This window comes from Oncorhynchus clarkii, chromosome 12, assembly GCF_045791955.1.
Source record: "Oncorhynchus clarkii lewisi isolate Uvic-CL-2024 chromosome 12, UVic_Ocla_1.0, whole genome shotgun sequence".
Classification (NCBI taxonomy): Eukaryota; Metazoa; Chordata; class Actinopteri; order Salmoniformes; family Salmonidae; genus Oncorhynchus; species Oncorhynchus clarkii.
Genome location: NC_092158.1, coordinates 17688573 through 17704190, shown reverse-complemented (window position 1 = coordinate 17704190; position 15618 = coordinate 17688573). Strand labels below are relative to the sequence as shown.

At 43.4% G+C, this 15618-nt stretch overlaps 1 protein-coding gene across 3 annotated transcripts; it reads right to left on the bottom strand.

The window, feature by feature from the left end:
- Positions 1-15341, bottom strand: LOC139422800 (protein lin-54 homolog). Of its 3 annotated transcripts, none has more exons than XM_071174159.1 (14): positions 15129-15341; positions 12075-12840; positions 11486-11597; positions 11155-11267; positions 9618-9746; positions 9195-9396; positions 8996-9069; positions 8657-8851; positions 8487-8578; positions 8214-8285; positions 7955-8057; positions 7620-7757; positions 3689-3891; positions 1-3417 (listed from the first exon to the last, which is right to left on the bottom strand). In XM_071174159.1, the coding sequence occupies exons 2-14, from the start codon at positions 12807-12809 to the stop codon at positions 3222-3224; spliced, it is 2364 nt and encodes a 787-aa protein (XP_071030260.1). In that variant the 5' UTR covers positions 12810-12840; positions 15129-15341; the 3' UTR covers positions 1-3221. The 3 variants fall into 3 exon arrangements, with proteins under 3 accessions (XP_071030260.1, XP_071030262.1, XP_071030261.1); XM_071174161.1 differs by lacking the exon at positions 15129-15341 and adding an exon at positions 13622-13950; XM_071174160.1 differs by lacking the exon at positions 15129-15341 and adding an exon at positions 13770-13950.
- Positions 15342-15618: the final 277 nt, after the last annotated feature.

The following is a 15618-nucleotide window of genomic DNA, read 5'->3' as shown; positions in this document are numbered from 1 at the left end:
TTTTTTTACAGAACTATAAATTTTATTTGCTTTGTATTTTGCTTACATTACAGTCACAACATCTTACATAGGCTTTACTCAATATAAATCTGAAAATAATTAAAAGTACTTTCATTTTGGTGATACTGTGTTATAGTCAGGATAACATGAGATAAATAATTCCAGACAGAAAGAGATGTTTACAAGAATGGTGACATAAGAAAAAAGACAAACATGATTTCACCTAAAAAGTAATACAGGCAATGGTCACTTAACATACGATATACAATCAAACAACCAAGTAGTACTACTGAGCTGTTGCACAGGGGCTTTTATACATGGAGGGGCAGCAGGTAACATATTTACACAGATCAGTTCATTACAGAGATTCCCTCAGTGAAAAAAGCCTGATATTGCAAACATTAAGAAGGTACAAAGGTTTATTGTTTTGTCTAGTGTACAGAGCACTACCAGATGCCATGGGTTAGGTTACCTGATAGAAGGCTAGGTTTCTCCTGAAATATATAGATTTGATAGGAACTTTTCTGTTCACAGACAGAGCACAACTTTGCTGTTTAGTTTTATTGATAATATAAATGTATTTTTTATGTTACATTTCTCTCTGTTAGAAGACAATCTAAAAACAATTTCCCACCACCCTTCAACATCAGATTAAGGGAGTGAGCTGGGCAGAGCACTTTCAGAGCAGCCTTCTGTTTGTGCTCAACTATTGGAAGCCCTTTGAAACATCCCACTTTGTGGGTTGACAATGGATACCAGGGCTGTATTCAATGAGGGGAGACTCAACAAATGTTACAAATAGAAATGTAACATAGTGCCAATAATTCCAATCCCCTACCTGAAATACCACTATTAGTTCTACACAATACATTTCTATCTGAACGTTCTGTAACATTGCACCCTCCTGAACAGGGCCTAGAGAAATGTGTTTTATTAGGGATGCATCACGCTACTCAAACCAATTGTTGATGCTCCTGTACAGCAATTTTGTAATAACCTCAGCATCCAGCAAGATCAGCCATACAATAAACAAAGTTTTCAGTGCATAGGGATGATTACAGCTGTAAAAAGGATGTGTGATGGTGTATAACATGGTCATGCTCTTTTGGACAAGGGCAATCTATATCAACAAACGCCTGCTTTTTGATAGATCTTGAACGTGTTTTAATAAGTATGTGTGCGTCTTCAACAACATTGGGGGAAACAATTGACAACGTAGTAAAAGTCCTTCAATGCCCTGAGCAGACTGGGGAACGTAAGGCAAAGGTATCCTGGGGGGAAATAAATCTACTAATAACAGTATTTTAAAAACAACACGCAAACACACACAAGACTCACCCCAATACAAAAACAGAGAGGGATTGGCTTTGTGAGGGGGAAATGTAGCCTGGCTGGCACGACCCACATGACTCACAGCACAGGGACAGCTGTCGTACACTGGTCTGGAAAGAAGGCCATTAATGCAATATTCACTCAGAAATTGAGCGATGGCTTTGATTGGTTCAATCAAATGTGATTTTTCCCCCTCAGAGGTTGAGACCTCTCGTTGTTTTTAAAATACAACCAATGTAATGGGGCTGTGTGGCCATGCATGTTGGAGTTTTAGTGAGAATAATACAGAAGAGAACCAACCAGTAAAAACACAGCCCTCTTCATTATTGACGCATTGTGCCAACATGGAGGAGCCATTCCAGACTGAAGTCAGGAGGACTTGAGAGTTGTGTGTTAGCCAGACTAGTGGACATGATAATACGAGTTTTAGAAACACCACCCAGATGCTGTTGAATACATACTTGATGGGCAGAGTTAGTGTGACACACAGAGGCCAAATCATGTGTTACCTGGTAGCCTAATCCATGATGACATTGTAGAAAAATGTTACCATGCCCAATCATCAGCTCACTGTAGACTAAAGGCACTCTGCTATGCTAAAATAGTTGCAGTGCTCCTGACATACGGTGATACTATGGCTAGATTCATTATCCAATCAAACAATCTGTCCCTTGACAGTGATCCAACACTATTCTACATACATTACTCTACATCTTTGTTATTCACAAAGAAGTTAAAGTAGGGTCACTTAGATTCCAATATTCCTATTTATCTAATAAGTGGACAACTTTCCTAACTTCACAATTCATTTAGAGTTTAGAGTACCATAAGCACTTTAGCAGAGTAAATAACTTGGATTTGATATTGTGGAACTTTACCCTGCCTGAAAGTGTCAGAAACAGGACTGTATGCTACCCCAAAACACAGTTTGGTGAATGCAAATTTAAATAGTTAACAATTATTTGTTTAAAAATGGTAAATAGAATCCATATCCATGATAAAATCAAAAGTGGGAATTTAGAATTTGTTCTTAGAAATTTTTATAAGCACAAGTTGAAACGGTGGTTGAGGAAAATAAATAGTGGGGGTATCTTGTGGACTACAGTAAAAGCTAGCAACTGTAGAGATATCAGCATCATGATTAGAACCTGGGCTACTAACTGAAGAATCATCAGAAATGATTAAAACATGTTAATATCACACCAGAGAGAAGGAGAGGGACAAACAGAGCCATAATAGGATGGTAGAAAAAAAAATACATTAGAAGAAAAAACAACACATGTAAAAATACCTATTATCAAAAAAAGTGTGTACGGTAAGTCTAAAACAACCCCCTTCCAAAAACACAAACAAACTGTGCTATTCCACTCAGTCAGAGGGTGCACCGAAACCAAGAACTGGTTAAAACCCAAATCCTGGTCCCGCTCGTTTGCTCTACCCTTGCACTTCTTTCTCTGCCAAGTTTCTCCCACAATCCTTGTTTTTTCAGGCAGGCATGGGGACAGCCCCTCCCTTCAACCAAGGCTGTTCCCACTAACTGTGAAGAAGGAGCAGCACCAGCGCCATAGCAATTAATGTCCCTTAGTTCTCCCAATGCTAGAGCTCTGAGGCTGGGTAAGCATTGCACAGGGCTGTCCTTGCCTCCTGGTGCTGGGTCTAGCTAGGTAACAGTTGACGGGGCAGTCCACTCTCCTCCCAATCCAATGTCTATGGGGATAGCTAGCCTGGGAGACCGAGAAACCAAGGACCTCCAGGGATCACCACCACTCGCCAGTACCAATGTTTAGCTCTGGGGCTTGGGGAGAAAGGGGGCCACCCTTTCAGTCTCCCAGGAACGAGTTCTCTCTGCGCTGGGTGAGAGGCAAATCGAGAGAGCCCTTGGACCTAGCCTAGCAGTTGATGGAGGGACAGTCTGTCTTTCCCGCCGAGCTGATGATCCTCATGAGGCAGCGTCCAAACTCCTCCAGGATCATCCTCTCTGCGGTGGCCTGGGGCTGCTGGTTCAGCTCTGCCTGCTCAGCCTGCTCCAGCAGACACTCGCATGTCACCTCCGCCACCTCCTTCGTCACAAACGTATAGGGCATCCTGGTTGAGAGAGGATGAAGAGATTAGCCACTGCTCTAGAACAAGATACAGCATAGATGGGGAGTACAGAACCGAGGCTGGAGAGAGGGGGAGCCGAGGCTGGAGAGAGGGGGAGCCGAGGCTGGAGAGAGGGGGGTGAGAGGGAGGTGGCGTTAAGAATAGAAAAAATAAATCTAGAGAAGATGCGTTGAGGAGAGGGGGTAGGTAGAGGGGGTGAGTAGAGAGGGGGTGAGGCTGGAGAGGGCGAGTGTAGAGAGGGAGGGAGTCTTACCTCCCCCCTCCGCTGGTGATGGCGGGAGTGGTCCGTGTAAGCAGGTCTGAGATCTGTGATGACAGCTTGGTCTTGGCTGCCGTCTGTTGTTGAACTCTGACCTCAGCTGCGTCGGCCAGGTGCATCAGAGTCTTCCTCTCAGGGCTCTCTTCAAAGTTCTTACAGCCCACACACTTACAGGTAGACGAGCACATGATCTTGGCCTGGCAGAGAGAGTCTCAATAAATAAGCAGGCGTGACCAAGAACGTGGTGTGCTACTAGTAGGTCGGACCAGAAGCCTGCACCCACCGCTTCAGGGATAAGACTGGCCACCCCTGATGTAAAGTGGCGTGCAACATATAATAGAACAGAGTACAATGTTATAGTCCACCCTGGACTTGAATAGTCTTTACGACCAGGTCCACCTCTACAAGGCAGCAATCCCAACTTTTGCCAGGACCCTGAAGGAAGTCACCCTCAACCGCAGCCCCAGCACCTCACACAGGAGCAACAGATATCCCGCCAAGACACCATCCCAGACCTGCGAGACCCCTTCCAGAAGGACCTGCATCAAGAAAAGCCACGCCAAGAGGACATACACCCAGATCACAGCCCTTACCTCCAACCAGCTGAGACCCCCCCCCAAACAAACCCTGGCCACACCCTATATGCCCCCCCCCCCCAAACAAACCCTGGCCACACCCTATATGCCCCCCCCCAGTCACAACTAGTTAAATAAAATAATAAAACAACTCCTGGAGCTCTGTTGCACGCTGGGTATGTACATAGTAAATGGTAGGCGTCGAGGAGACTCCTATGGTAGGTACACCTACAGCTCGTCCCTTGGCAGTAGTACTGTAGATTACTTTATCACTGACTTCAACCCAGTCTCTCAGAGTGTTCAGTCAGCCCACTGACACCCCTATCAGCAAAATCATAGTTATGATTGAATATTGCTCTGTTCAAGTAGAGGCATCAAAGCCAAAGGAACTGAATAATATTAAGAAATGCTATAGATGGAATGAAAGTAGTGTAGAAACCCACCGGGAAAAAAACGAACAATTAGGCAACAGCAAATTCAATTCCTTTTAGATAACTTCCTGGACAAAACATTTCACTGTATTTAGTGAAGGTGTAAACTTGGCAGTACAAAGCCTAAACAGTATATTTGACATTTCAGCTTCCTTATCAAACCTAAAAATTGAGAGCAGGCAACCTAAGAAAATAAAAAAAAACTCTGACAAATGGTTTGATGAAGAATGCAAAACCTACGAAAGAAATTGAGAAACCTGTCCAACCAAAAACAGATGCAGAAAACCTGAGCCTACACCTTCACTATGGTGAATCATTGACACACTACAGAAAAAGGAACATCACGTCAGAAATCAACACAATGTAATTCAAGAATCCATGGAATCTAACCACTTCCGGGAAAATTGGAACAAACACGAAGAGTTAGTTAATTCAGAAAGTATTCAGACCCCTTCACATGTTCCACATTGTTACATTACACCCTTATTCTAAAATGGATTAAATACAATCCTCAATCTACAAACAATAACCCATAATGACAAAGCGAAAACAGGTTTATGGACTTTTTTGTTGTTGTTGCAAAACAGAAATACCGTATTTACATAAATATTTAGACCCTTTGCTTTCAGACCTGAAATTGAACTCAGGTGCATCCTGTTTCCACTGATCTTCCTTGAGATGTTTTTATAACTTAATTTGGAAAGGCACACACCTGTCTATATAACGTCCCACAGTTGACAGTGCATATCGGAGCAAAAACTAAGCCATGAGGTGGAAGGAATTGTCCATAGAGCTCAGAGACAGGATTGTGTCGAGGCACAGAACTGGGGAAGGGTACAAAAAAAATGTCTGCAGCATTGATGGTCCCCAAGAACACAGTGGCCTCAATCGGGGGATTGTTGAAGAAATGAGTCTCCCTCACTTGATTAGAATATTATACGACAAGCGATGCTCTCCATCCAACCTGAAAGAGCTTGAGACGATTTGCAGAAAAGAATGGGAGAAACTCTAAATACAGGTGTGCCAAGCTTGTAGTGTCATACCCAAGAAGACTCTACGCTGTAATCGCTGCCAAAGATGCTTCAACAAAGTACTGAGTAAAGGGTCTGAATACTTACGGAAATGTCATATTTCCATTTTATTTTTTATAAAAGTTTGCTAAAATTTCTAAAAAACAGTTTTTGCTTTGTCATTATGGGGTATTGTGTGTAGATTGATGAGGGGGGAAAAACAATTGAATCCATTTTAGAATAAGGCTGTAATGTAACAAAATGTGGAAAAAGTCAAGGGGCCTGTATACTTTCGGAATGCACTGCATCTATTCAAAATGGAGATGTATGGATAACCACTTCTCCAATCCTTTTGGTTCTATAATAAAATTCAAACAGCAAAAAACATGTCCATGATCAAATACATATCTTAGAATAAGCTATTAAAGAATACCAGAACCAACTGGACTCTCCAATTACAACAGACCACGTATTCACCCTGCACACCCTAATTTACACAAACTATACGTACCTCGGCCTAAACATCAGCACCACAGGCAACTTCCACATGGCTGTGAACAATCTAAGAGACAAGGCAAGAAGGGCCTTCTACGCCATCAAAAGGAACATAAAAATCAACAACCCAGTCAGGATCTGGAAAAAAAAATACTTGACTCAGTTTTAGAACCCCTTGCCCTCTGCGGTTTGGGTCCGCTCACCAACAAAAATAATTCACAAAATGGGACAAACACCAAATTGAGACACTGCATGAAGAATTCTGCAAAAACATCCTCCATGTCCAACGTAAAACACCAAATAATGCATGCAGAGCAGAATTAGGCCGATATCCCCTAATTATCAAAATCCAGAAAATAAACGTTAAATTCTACAACCACCTAAAAAGGAAGCGATTTCCAAACCTTCCATAACAAAACCATCACCTACAGAGAGATGAACCTGGAGAAGAGTCCCCTATGCAAGCTGGTCCTGGGACTCTGTGCACAAACATAAACACACCCCACAGAGCCCCAGGACAGCAACACAATTAGACCCAACAAAATCATGAGAAAACAAAAAGATAATTACTTGACACATTGGAAAGAGTTTACAAAAAAAGAGAACAAACTAGAATGCTATTTGGCCCTAAACTGACTGACCCAAAATTAAGGAAAGCTTTGACTATGTACAGACAGTAGCATAGCTTTGCTATTGAGAGAGACCGCCGTAGGCACATAGTGCACATTGCCCACAAAATGAGGTAGAAACTGAGCTGCACTTCCTAACCTCCTGCCAAATGTTTGACCATATTAGACACATTTTTCTCTAAGATTGGGGTGGCAGGTAGCTTAGTGGTTAGAGCGTTGGTCCAGTAACCGAAAAGTTGCTGGATCGAATCCCGACAAGGTAAAAATCTGTCGTTCTGCCCTCGAACAAGGCAGTTAACCCATTGTTCCCCGGTAGGCCATCATTGTAAATAAGAATGTTCTTAACTGACTAGTTAAATAAAAAAATAAAAATAAAGATTGCACAGATCTACAAAGAATTTGAAAATAACTCATATCTGCAGGGTGAAATACCAGTGTGCCATCAAAGCAGCAAGATTTGTGACCTGTTGCCACAAGAAAAGGCAACCAGTGAAGAACAAACACCATTGTAAATACAACCCATATTTATGTTCATTTATTTTCCCTTTTGTACATCATTACAACACTGTTCATAGCCATAATATGACATCTCCATTGCTTTGAAACTTTTGTGAGTGTAATGTTTACTGATTGTACCATTTCACTTGCTTGACACACAGAGAGTGAGAGAGAGACAGACACAGAGAGAGAGAGACAGACACAGAGAGAGAGAGACAGACAGAGAGACAGACAGAGAGAGAGAGACAGAGACAGAGACAGAGAGAGAGAGAGAGAGAGAGACCCACCTCGTAACACTCGCAGTAGTTCTTCAGGCAGCCTGAGCGTTTACAGTTGCAGCCTTTGCTGTGTCTGCGGTCCGACTCGCCCTCTTTACCTTTACCGATCTTGGGCTTGAACGCCTCCGGGTTACGGTCCAGACATGCCTGGGGAAATGATACACTCCTTTTAAAACAACTCTGTACACAAGGAGTCAGATATAACAGACAGTTATTTATTACACAAGGCCAAATCATATCACGAATCAAAGAGCACATTTGTCACACCAAGCTTTTCTTTCACACAAAGGAAGAATAAGGTGAGACAAATAAAGTTGAGTCAAATCTGAGGTCTTGTTCCTCACCTTGATGGCTTTAGCTCGGTCCGTCTCGTGTTCCAGGTTGTTGAAGCAGTTGGTACAGTTACAGTTCTGACAGAACTCCCCGTTGGCAAAACAGTCACAGTACCTGCAGAGAGAGCATTCAGACACAACATAGACAGCTAGAGGTTAGGCCCATCTCAAATGACGTCTACACGTCTAAATACAGGACATTTACTTTTTAAAGCAGGAATCCTGTTAAACATCAATAGTTGAGTTCCCTGTAAGTTATTATAGTACGTACAGTTTGAGACACTGAGATTTGGTGCAGTTACAGGGCTTCCGTGGTCTGAAGGCAGCGCCTGATGTTGATAAGCTGTGGGAGAAGGGAATATGCTTATAATTAGTCAGGGCAGTGAGTTTATTACAACGTTGTCATAACATTTCATATCAAAAGGAATTTAAAACCTTCAAACAAAGGTGCTTTATTGTACTGACTTATTCTACTGGCAAGGACTTCTTTGCCATCAAACCACAGATCTCCAGCTGGGAATTTCCTGTGTGGTGTTGTGCTTACCCATTGAGAGGCAGTCTGGCCTGAGTCTGGATGCCTGTAGGGGTGGAGAACCCAGAGCTGCTGGCCAGAGTCACATACGCCGACTGCTGGAGCTGGAGAAGGGAGAGAGAAGTGTGAGAGCACAAACACACACGTTTAAAATGCATTCAACACACATTCCAGCCCTGTACCTGTGTGACGTATTGTGCGGGCAGCACGGCGTAGCCCATGTTCCCAGAGCCAGGGGCAGGCGCCAATACGGTACCCGGGGGTAGATTGGTGAGGTTGGGCTGAATCTGGGGTAGCGATGTGGCGGGCATGATCAACCTTTGCTGGGTCTGAGTGGTCAGCACCTGGCCTGACGATGTCAAGGGCTTAGGCACCACCTGAGAGAGGAGGAGAACAATGAAGGTTCGTTCAATTACACTCACCTTATTGATAGTGCATGTTGTCGTGGCTGAGTGAATGTATGATTAGGGGAGCAATTCAATCTGTAAGTAAGTAGTGTGTTCGTGTCACGTGTGTTTCACCTGCTTCATTGTCTGTGCTGGGACAATGGGGACAGACATCCTGACTTGGGTTGTGTTGACCACCATGGGCTTGGCTATGGAAGGAAAACAGGTCATTATATACCGTTGTATATACACTATATATTTATGGCACTGTTTGGACCTAAAATCCTTTCCCTGCCACTCTGTATGGATGGTGAGTTGGGAGTCTGGCTCCTACCTGTCATGGATGAGTTAGTGATGGGGCTGCCGGCATGTCCCGTGCTGCTGCCCGTGGTGGCAGTGACCAGCCTGACGTAGTGGAAGCGGCTGCCTGGCACCTGGATCTGCTGCACGTTGGATGGGGTGGACAGGGGAAAGATGGTCTTAAATTGGGGGGCGCCCACCCCTCCCACCGTCACAGTCTGCACAGGCTTCATGGTCTGCGAGGAGGGGAGAAAACAGTCAAGATTATTTCCAAGAGCATCAGCAGTAGCATACCTGATGATCAAGGTCTTGGTGATTAGTTGGCTAGTTGAATCAGGTGTTCCAGTGTTTGAATAAAACAAAAAATGTGCAGTTCTGGGGGTCAGAGAGGACCACAGTTGAGAAACACTGTTATAAAAGCTAGTTGTAGCTGCGCAGTAGAATGGGTTGAGACTACCTTGGCTGGGGAGGTGGCTGTAGACTGTTGTAATAGTATCTGATGTCCCAGGTGGGCCATGTTGAGAGGCAGAGACACTGACTTCTGAGGGGAGTTGGGGACCTGTGAGGCCACCGACACCACCGTCAACTGTCACACAAAGAGAAAACAGAATGATATGTTTACTAATACATGTCAATAGCTCCAAGTTGTCATCCAAACACAAAATGGGAGAAAACTCAGGACCCCACTCACTGGCCCAGACATGGTATAGTTTCTAAATGGATTGGGGTCATGCGGGACCTATAGGTTGGCATGCTTTCTCTTTATATGCAGCTATTAAATATGCTAGATTTGGTTATTATGATATGTATTAAATAGTGGTGTAATATTCACTGAGTGTACAAAACATTAGGAACACCTGCTCTTTCCATGACAGACTGACCAGGTGAATCCAGGTGAAAGCTACGATCCTTTATTGATGTCACCTGTTAAATACACTTCAATCAGTGTAGATGAAGAGGAGGAGGCAGGTTAAATAAGGATGTTCAAGCCTTAAGACATGGATTGTGTTTGTGTGCCATTTAGCAGGTGAATGGGAAAGAAAATATTTAAGTGCCTTTGAATAGGGTATGGTAGTAGGTGCACCGGTTTGAGTGTGTCAAGAACTGCAATGCTGCTGGGTTTCACACTCAACAGTTTCCTGTGTGTATTCAGAATGGTCCACCACCCAAAGGACATCCAACCAACTATGACACACCTGTTGGAAGCACTGGAGTCAACATGGGCCAGAATCCCTGTGGAACGCTTTCGACACCTTGTAGAGTACATACCCCAACGTATTGAGGCTGTTCTGAGCACAACTCAATAGTGGGAAGGTGTTCCTAACGTTTTGTACAATGCAGGTCATTACTCTATTATTTAGAATTTAAAATGTATTAACTGCATTCATTTTTGTTTCTAAAGTATGTCCTTTTGAGATGATTTTCAAAAAAAAAAATGTATCATCTCAAAATAGGACAATGCTCCTTTAAGAGAATTGGCTTCAAAAGATATTGACCTGGCTACGGTAGACTAGCCAAGACAAATGCTAAAGTGTATTTTGCAGACTATCAACAGTAGCCAGTATATTGCTAGTATGTTCACTTTTTCAAATCACTTTCCTTAGTTAAAATAAATAAGCTGAGCGAGTAGATTGATGGGTGCTTGTTTTTGCTCTGGAAAGCTTGCGCTGTGCCGTGCTTGCGCGTGTCGAACTCTTGTACTTCTCAAGACGTTGTGACTTACGGCAGCGTGGTGGTGCTTTAGTGAATGGCTAATCATAATCATATTGCGCAAATAGAAATAACATGACTTTTACGTATGTAGTCTTCAATGGTAGACTGCGACAGAGCAAGTATACGTTGAACTGGAACGCAAAAAGGAGATCCACTGACTGGAAATGCGTTTACTGGCCCCGGGCCAGTAGGCCACTCTAATGTCAGACCCTGAAACTGCACTGGTTCTCTCTCCCTCACTCAAAGTGGGGTCAGAGGGATTGAGTGGCAGCATGTCTGACCTTGCTGGGCGACTTGAGGGGGGAGATGGCGATCTTGCTGCTGGAGCCGAGGGTCTCAGAGAGGGTGATGGTCCGTGGGGGGGTCACCGGGCTGCTTGTGGACAGGACCCGACCTGGGTGGGTGGGGTTAGGGAAGGACACAGAATCACAACGATAAGGTCAGAAACAATTGGGGCAGGGATCAAAGTCTATATACATTTCTATGGCTCAAAGCAGTTATAATAGTCTGAACTTTCAATTACACAGCTATCCATGGGTGTGTGTGGCACATTGGAAACCAAGCATTCTTTCTATGAAGATGTCAATATGAAGAGCATGTCAGGGGGATTACCTGTAATGACATTGGATACTGATGTCTGGGCAGTCAGACCTTTGTTGTTGACAGCTTTAGTGAAGACAAACTTGATTGGTCCAGCCGAAGACACCTGAGTTTTCTTAGCAATCTATTGAGAAACATGTTCATTTACCTTCACTGCACAAACTACAGCTTAGAGATCAAGCCCAGACCTATAAAGCCCGTCAACATCATCCACCATAAAAAATTGTTATAGTATTTGCTTCAGAATGTTTATTTAGTAATTTCAACACTTAGGTTTGGACATGCCAATAAATGTATTTTTTCTCTATGTAAATAGCAATGATGTGGAATTGTAACCCCTCCTTTCACCAACCAAGTAAATGCATGTGAGTGTACTTGAAATGAAGATGATCACATAAGGTGTTTGTGGAGGGGTTACAGTTGGGGATTGATTTCCAGCCTTATAAGGCTCTTCATGACAACACATAGCTAAATGAATCTCCTCACTACACACAGCATAGTAAAGACACTGAATTACTTTCTGATGAATTGCGCAAAGAATCCAGACCCTTGAGACAAAAAGGTAAACAAGTCAATAAACAAGTAAACAAACAGGTCTCACCTGTACAGTCTTCAGCTGCTGGGCCTGCAGGGTGGATACCTGACTGGCCGAGCTGACCGTCACCACCTTGAAATGCTGCGGGTTGGCCTTGGCCTCCCCCAGACCCTGCACTGAGGCAGACTTGGAGCCTGTGTGGGGCAGCTGCAGCACAATAGGCTGGCCAGACTTTCCTATGGCCGTCACCATGAACTGCTGGCCCCCTGGAGTAGTGGTAGTGGTGGTGGTGCCTTGGGACCTAGTGGTGTCTGCGCCTGGCGATGAGGCCACCTTGTTGAGGATGATCTGGTGGTTGGCTGAGAGGGTGAAGGGGGCTGAGAGCTTCTGTAAGCCCCCCGAGGTGAGACTAACCCGGGAGAGGCTGCTGGTGGTTTTAGGGGTGGTTGAGGTTAGGGTGGAGGCTGTGGCAGGTCGCAAGGTGAGGGAGGAGGATGAAACCGTGGAAGAGGTGAGGAGGAGCTGGGTAGCAGAGGTGGTGCTACAGAGGGTGGAACCTGTGGGGGTGGAGGTGGTCCCGGCTTGGGTCAGCTGGGTTGGAGGGGCGTCCGAACACAGGCTTACGATCTCTGGGACAGCGGGCACATCTGTTTCCATGGGGACTGGTGAGTCGTCACTAGGCTGTGATTGGCCAGAGGCTGCAGGGGACTCGGCGGGGGGGTCGTCATCCATGATGATGGCCTCTGTGTCCATGATCTCATCAGGGAGCAGACTGTTCAGCTCTGGCGACACCACGTCCATGTCTGCAGGTTTACACTCAGCTCAGTCACTACTGGAAACAGAACAGGAAGCATCAGAATGTCAGTCCAATAGCTCCACCAAGCCATTGGATGTGTTAAACAACTGTTCTTTCAGTAGAATGACTGACAGGAAAGTACCAGTACATTATAAAACAGATATAGATAGCTGCTACTTGGGCTAAAAACGTGCATTTCTAACAATAGGCTTTTATACCTCTTGGTTAGTGCCCATAAGCAATTGTTAGGCAACCAAGAACAATTACAAAAGTATTTTCTATGTGAACAAAATACAGTGAGAAGCCTAAAACAGAATGACCAATTCCTGCATATGATGTTGCACACACACCACTGCAAAGACAATGGAAGGCGCAAATCACCATGGATTTGAATGATGTTATTCACAATATACAGCCAAAACATGCAGTGTGTGACATTAGTGAATATATTAGATTTATACATCTACTATCAAAAACACAAGCGCAAATACACCAAATAGTTTCAAAGACAGCGATGAATTCATAAGCAATGAAAAGGGTGTTACAGAACACACACACAGGCAATAGAAAATCAAGTACTTGACGTTACAATATAAATTCATAAATAATCTGTTTAGCTAGCATTAGCAGAGTTGCAATGGCTCTGCAGCGGTAACTAACAGTGCTTTCTATGGTCGTTAACACTAGCTAGCTAGCTAAACGAAGCTGAATACGCTAACGTTAGTTTAGCTAGCCACCAAGAACAATAACAAACATGTTTATGCAACGACGTTATGATCCTAACTTTGATTGCAACACAACTAGATCAAAAGCCTACTTTGCAACACAATCCGCCGAATCTCGAACGGTGCCAATTAAATAGTTTGGCTAACATGTCATGGATTGCATAGCGGAGGTGTAGATAGCTGGTTAGTTAGCTTGGCTAGGCCGCTTTGGACATCCCAGAAAATGAATCTTTGTCCTACCTCCGGCATACGCAAAATAAGACAGATAGGATAATATACAAGTTGATAAACTAGGGGGGGGGGGTCGATGTTCATCCCCTCAATTTTCGATAGGATATATGATCGGGGCCTGCTTTTTGTTCTCAACTATTAAGCAGCCTGTCAAAATCATGAATTTGTGACAGGAGCAGCACTGTGAAAACGACCAGCTATAGCTTGCTAGCTACGTTTCTATTTTCAGGCCGGGTTGGATTTCGAAATATCCGCCATTTTCACCTCGTCATGAGTTCAACTAAAGAGATGAGAGGAAGAACGAGCAATAGATATGAACGCCCATGTCAGGAATCTTGTTTACCAATAAAGTAATGGGGTCACAGCTTGCGATAGATTACCTGGTAGTGCAACACAGTAATAATATTAAGAGTTCTCCGCCTTGTGTCACATACTGTAACAAGCCTTATGAGCATGTAAATACTTGCATGATACTCTGTGTACTATACAACTTACGTAAATAACGTCACGAATAATACATCTAAATTCTCTCAAATGTCCACATGTGAAAACAACTGGTGAACTGTTATGTGTTTTTGGTAAACCTATTCAAATGTAGAATAATAACATTCATTAGACCAACACTTAATAGTCATTTGTCAAATAACAAACCCCCAGAGACCTAAATCAAATGGGGATATGACTTCCTTTTGGAAGAAAGAAACCTTGAGAGGAACCCTCGACGTAATCATCTGACTATTTGACAGTCAAAGCCCCAGCTGCCTTCAAGTCATTTCACAAAGCAGACACACAGACTATACTAGGAAGGTATTTTTCCGTCTAGCAAATATTGAATAGACAGGATTACTACAGCGGCATTAACCTCTGGAAGCTAAACAATGACAAGCCCGAATGGCAAACTGGCTTAGCAAAATCAGAAATTGCTGTCCATCTGTCGGAGTGCTGGAAACTATCTAGAGGGCTGCATTTGCAATGAATTTTAGGTAATTATAGGTCACACAAAGCTACAGGCTGAATAATCAATGTAACTCTCAAACATCAGTAAAATAATAATTATCTATGAAATATATGCAACGTTAGTTTCCTTTATCCGAATGAATGGTGAATAAAGTGAATGGATATTTTCCAACTTCATATTGCTTCAACAACATGAATCCTATAACAAAGCTACGTTAGCTAACTAGAATAAGGTATTTCCACAGTTTGTAAGTACATACTACAAGTAACGTTACTATATATTGTATCTTCATATGCTGCTAGCTGTCTGCTAACTGGCCAAATTGATATCATCAGCTGTTAGCTAGCTAGCAAGCCTAGCCAGCAGCAACACAAAGTATTGCCCCTTTCACACAGCGAACAGATTCTTACGTGGTTTGTCTTTCCCCTTGAAGCTATTCTTTTTAGTGTCTCGAAACGCCTTAACTCACATACTCTTTCACCGGTCCATACAGGCGGAGCAACATATCGGTAAAAAGCACAGAAACGTAGACGATTGTTCAAAATACCGCGCCGAGCGCCATTTCACCCCCAACATCCCATAATAATGTCACGCACTCCTTGACAACCACATGGCGCGTCATTGATCGAAGTACTTCCGGCCTCGCTCTCAGCGTGTGATAGATCTACACAACAACTCGGTAGGCACTGACAAAATAAAGGAAACACTTGAGTAAATGAGGGTTATAAGAGCGAGTCAAATTGTATTAACCTGAGCCGCGGTGCACCAAATTATGTATATATACACACTAGATTTCTAATAAGGGGCGCTATGCGCCGTCATCATTTGTTAACGTTTACATTCGTTTTTGCCACATTTATTATATTACAGACAACTTCATGCATACTGTTAAATGATATT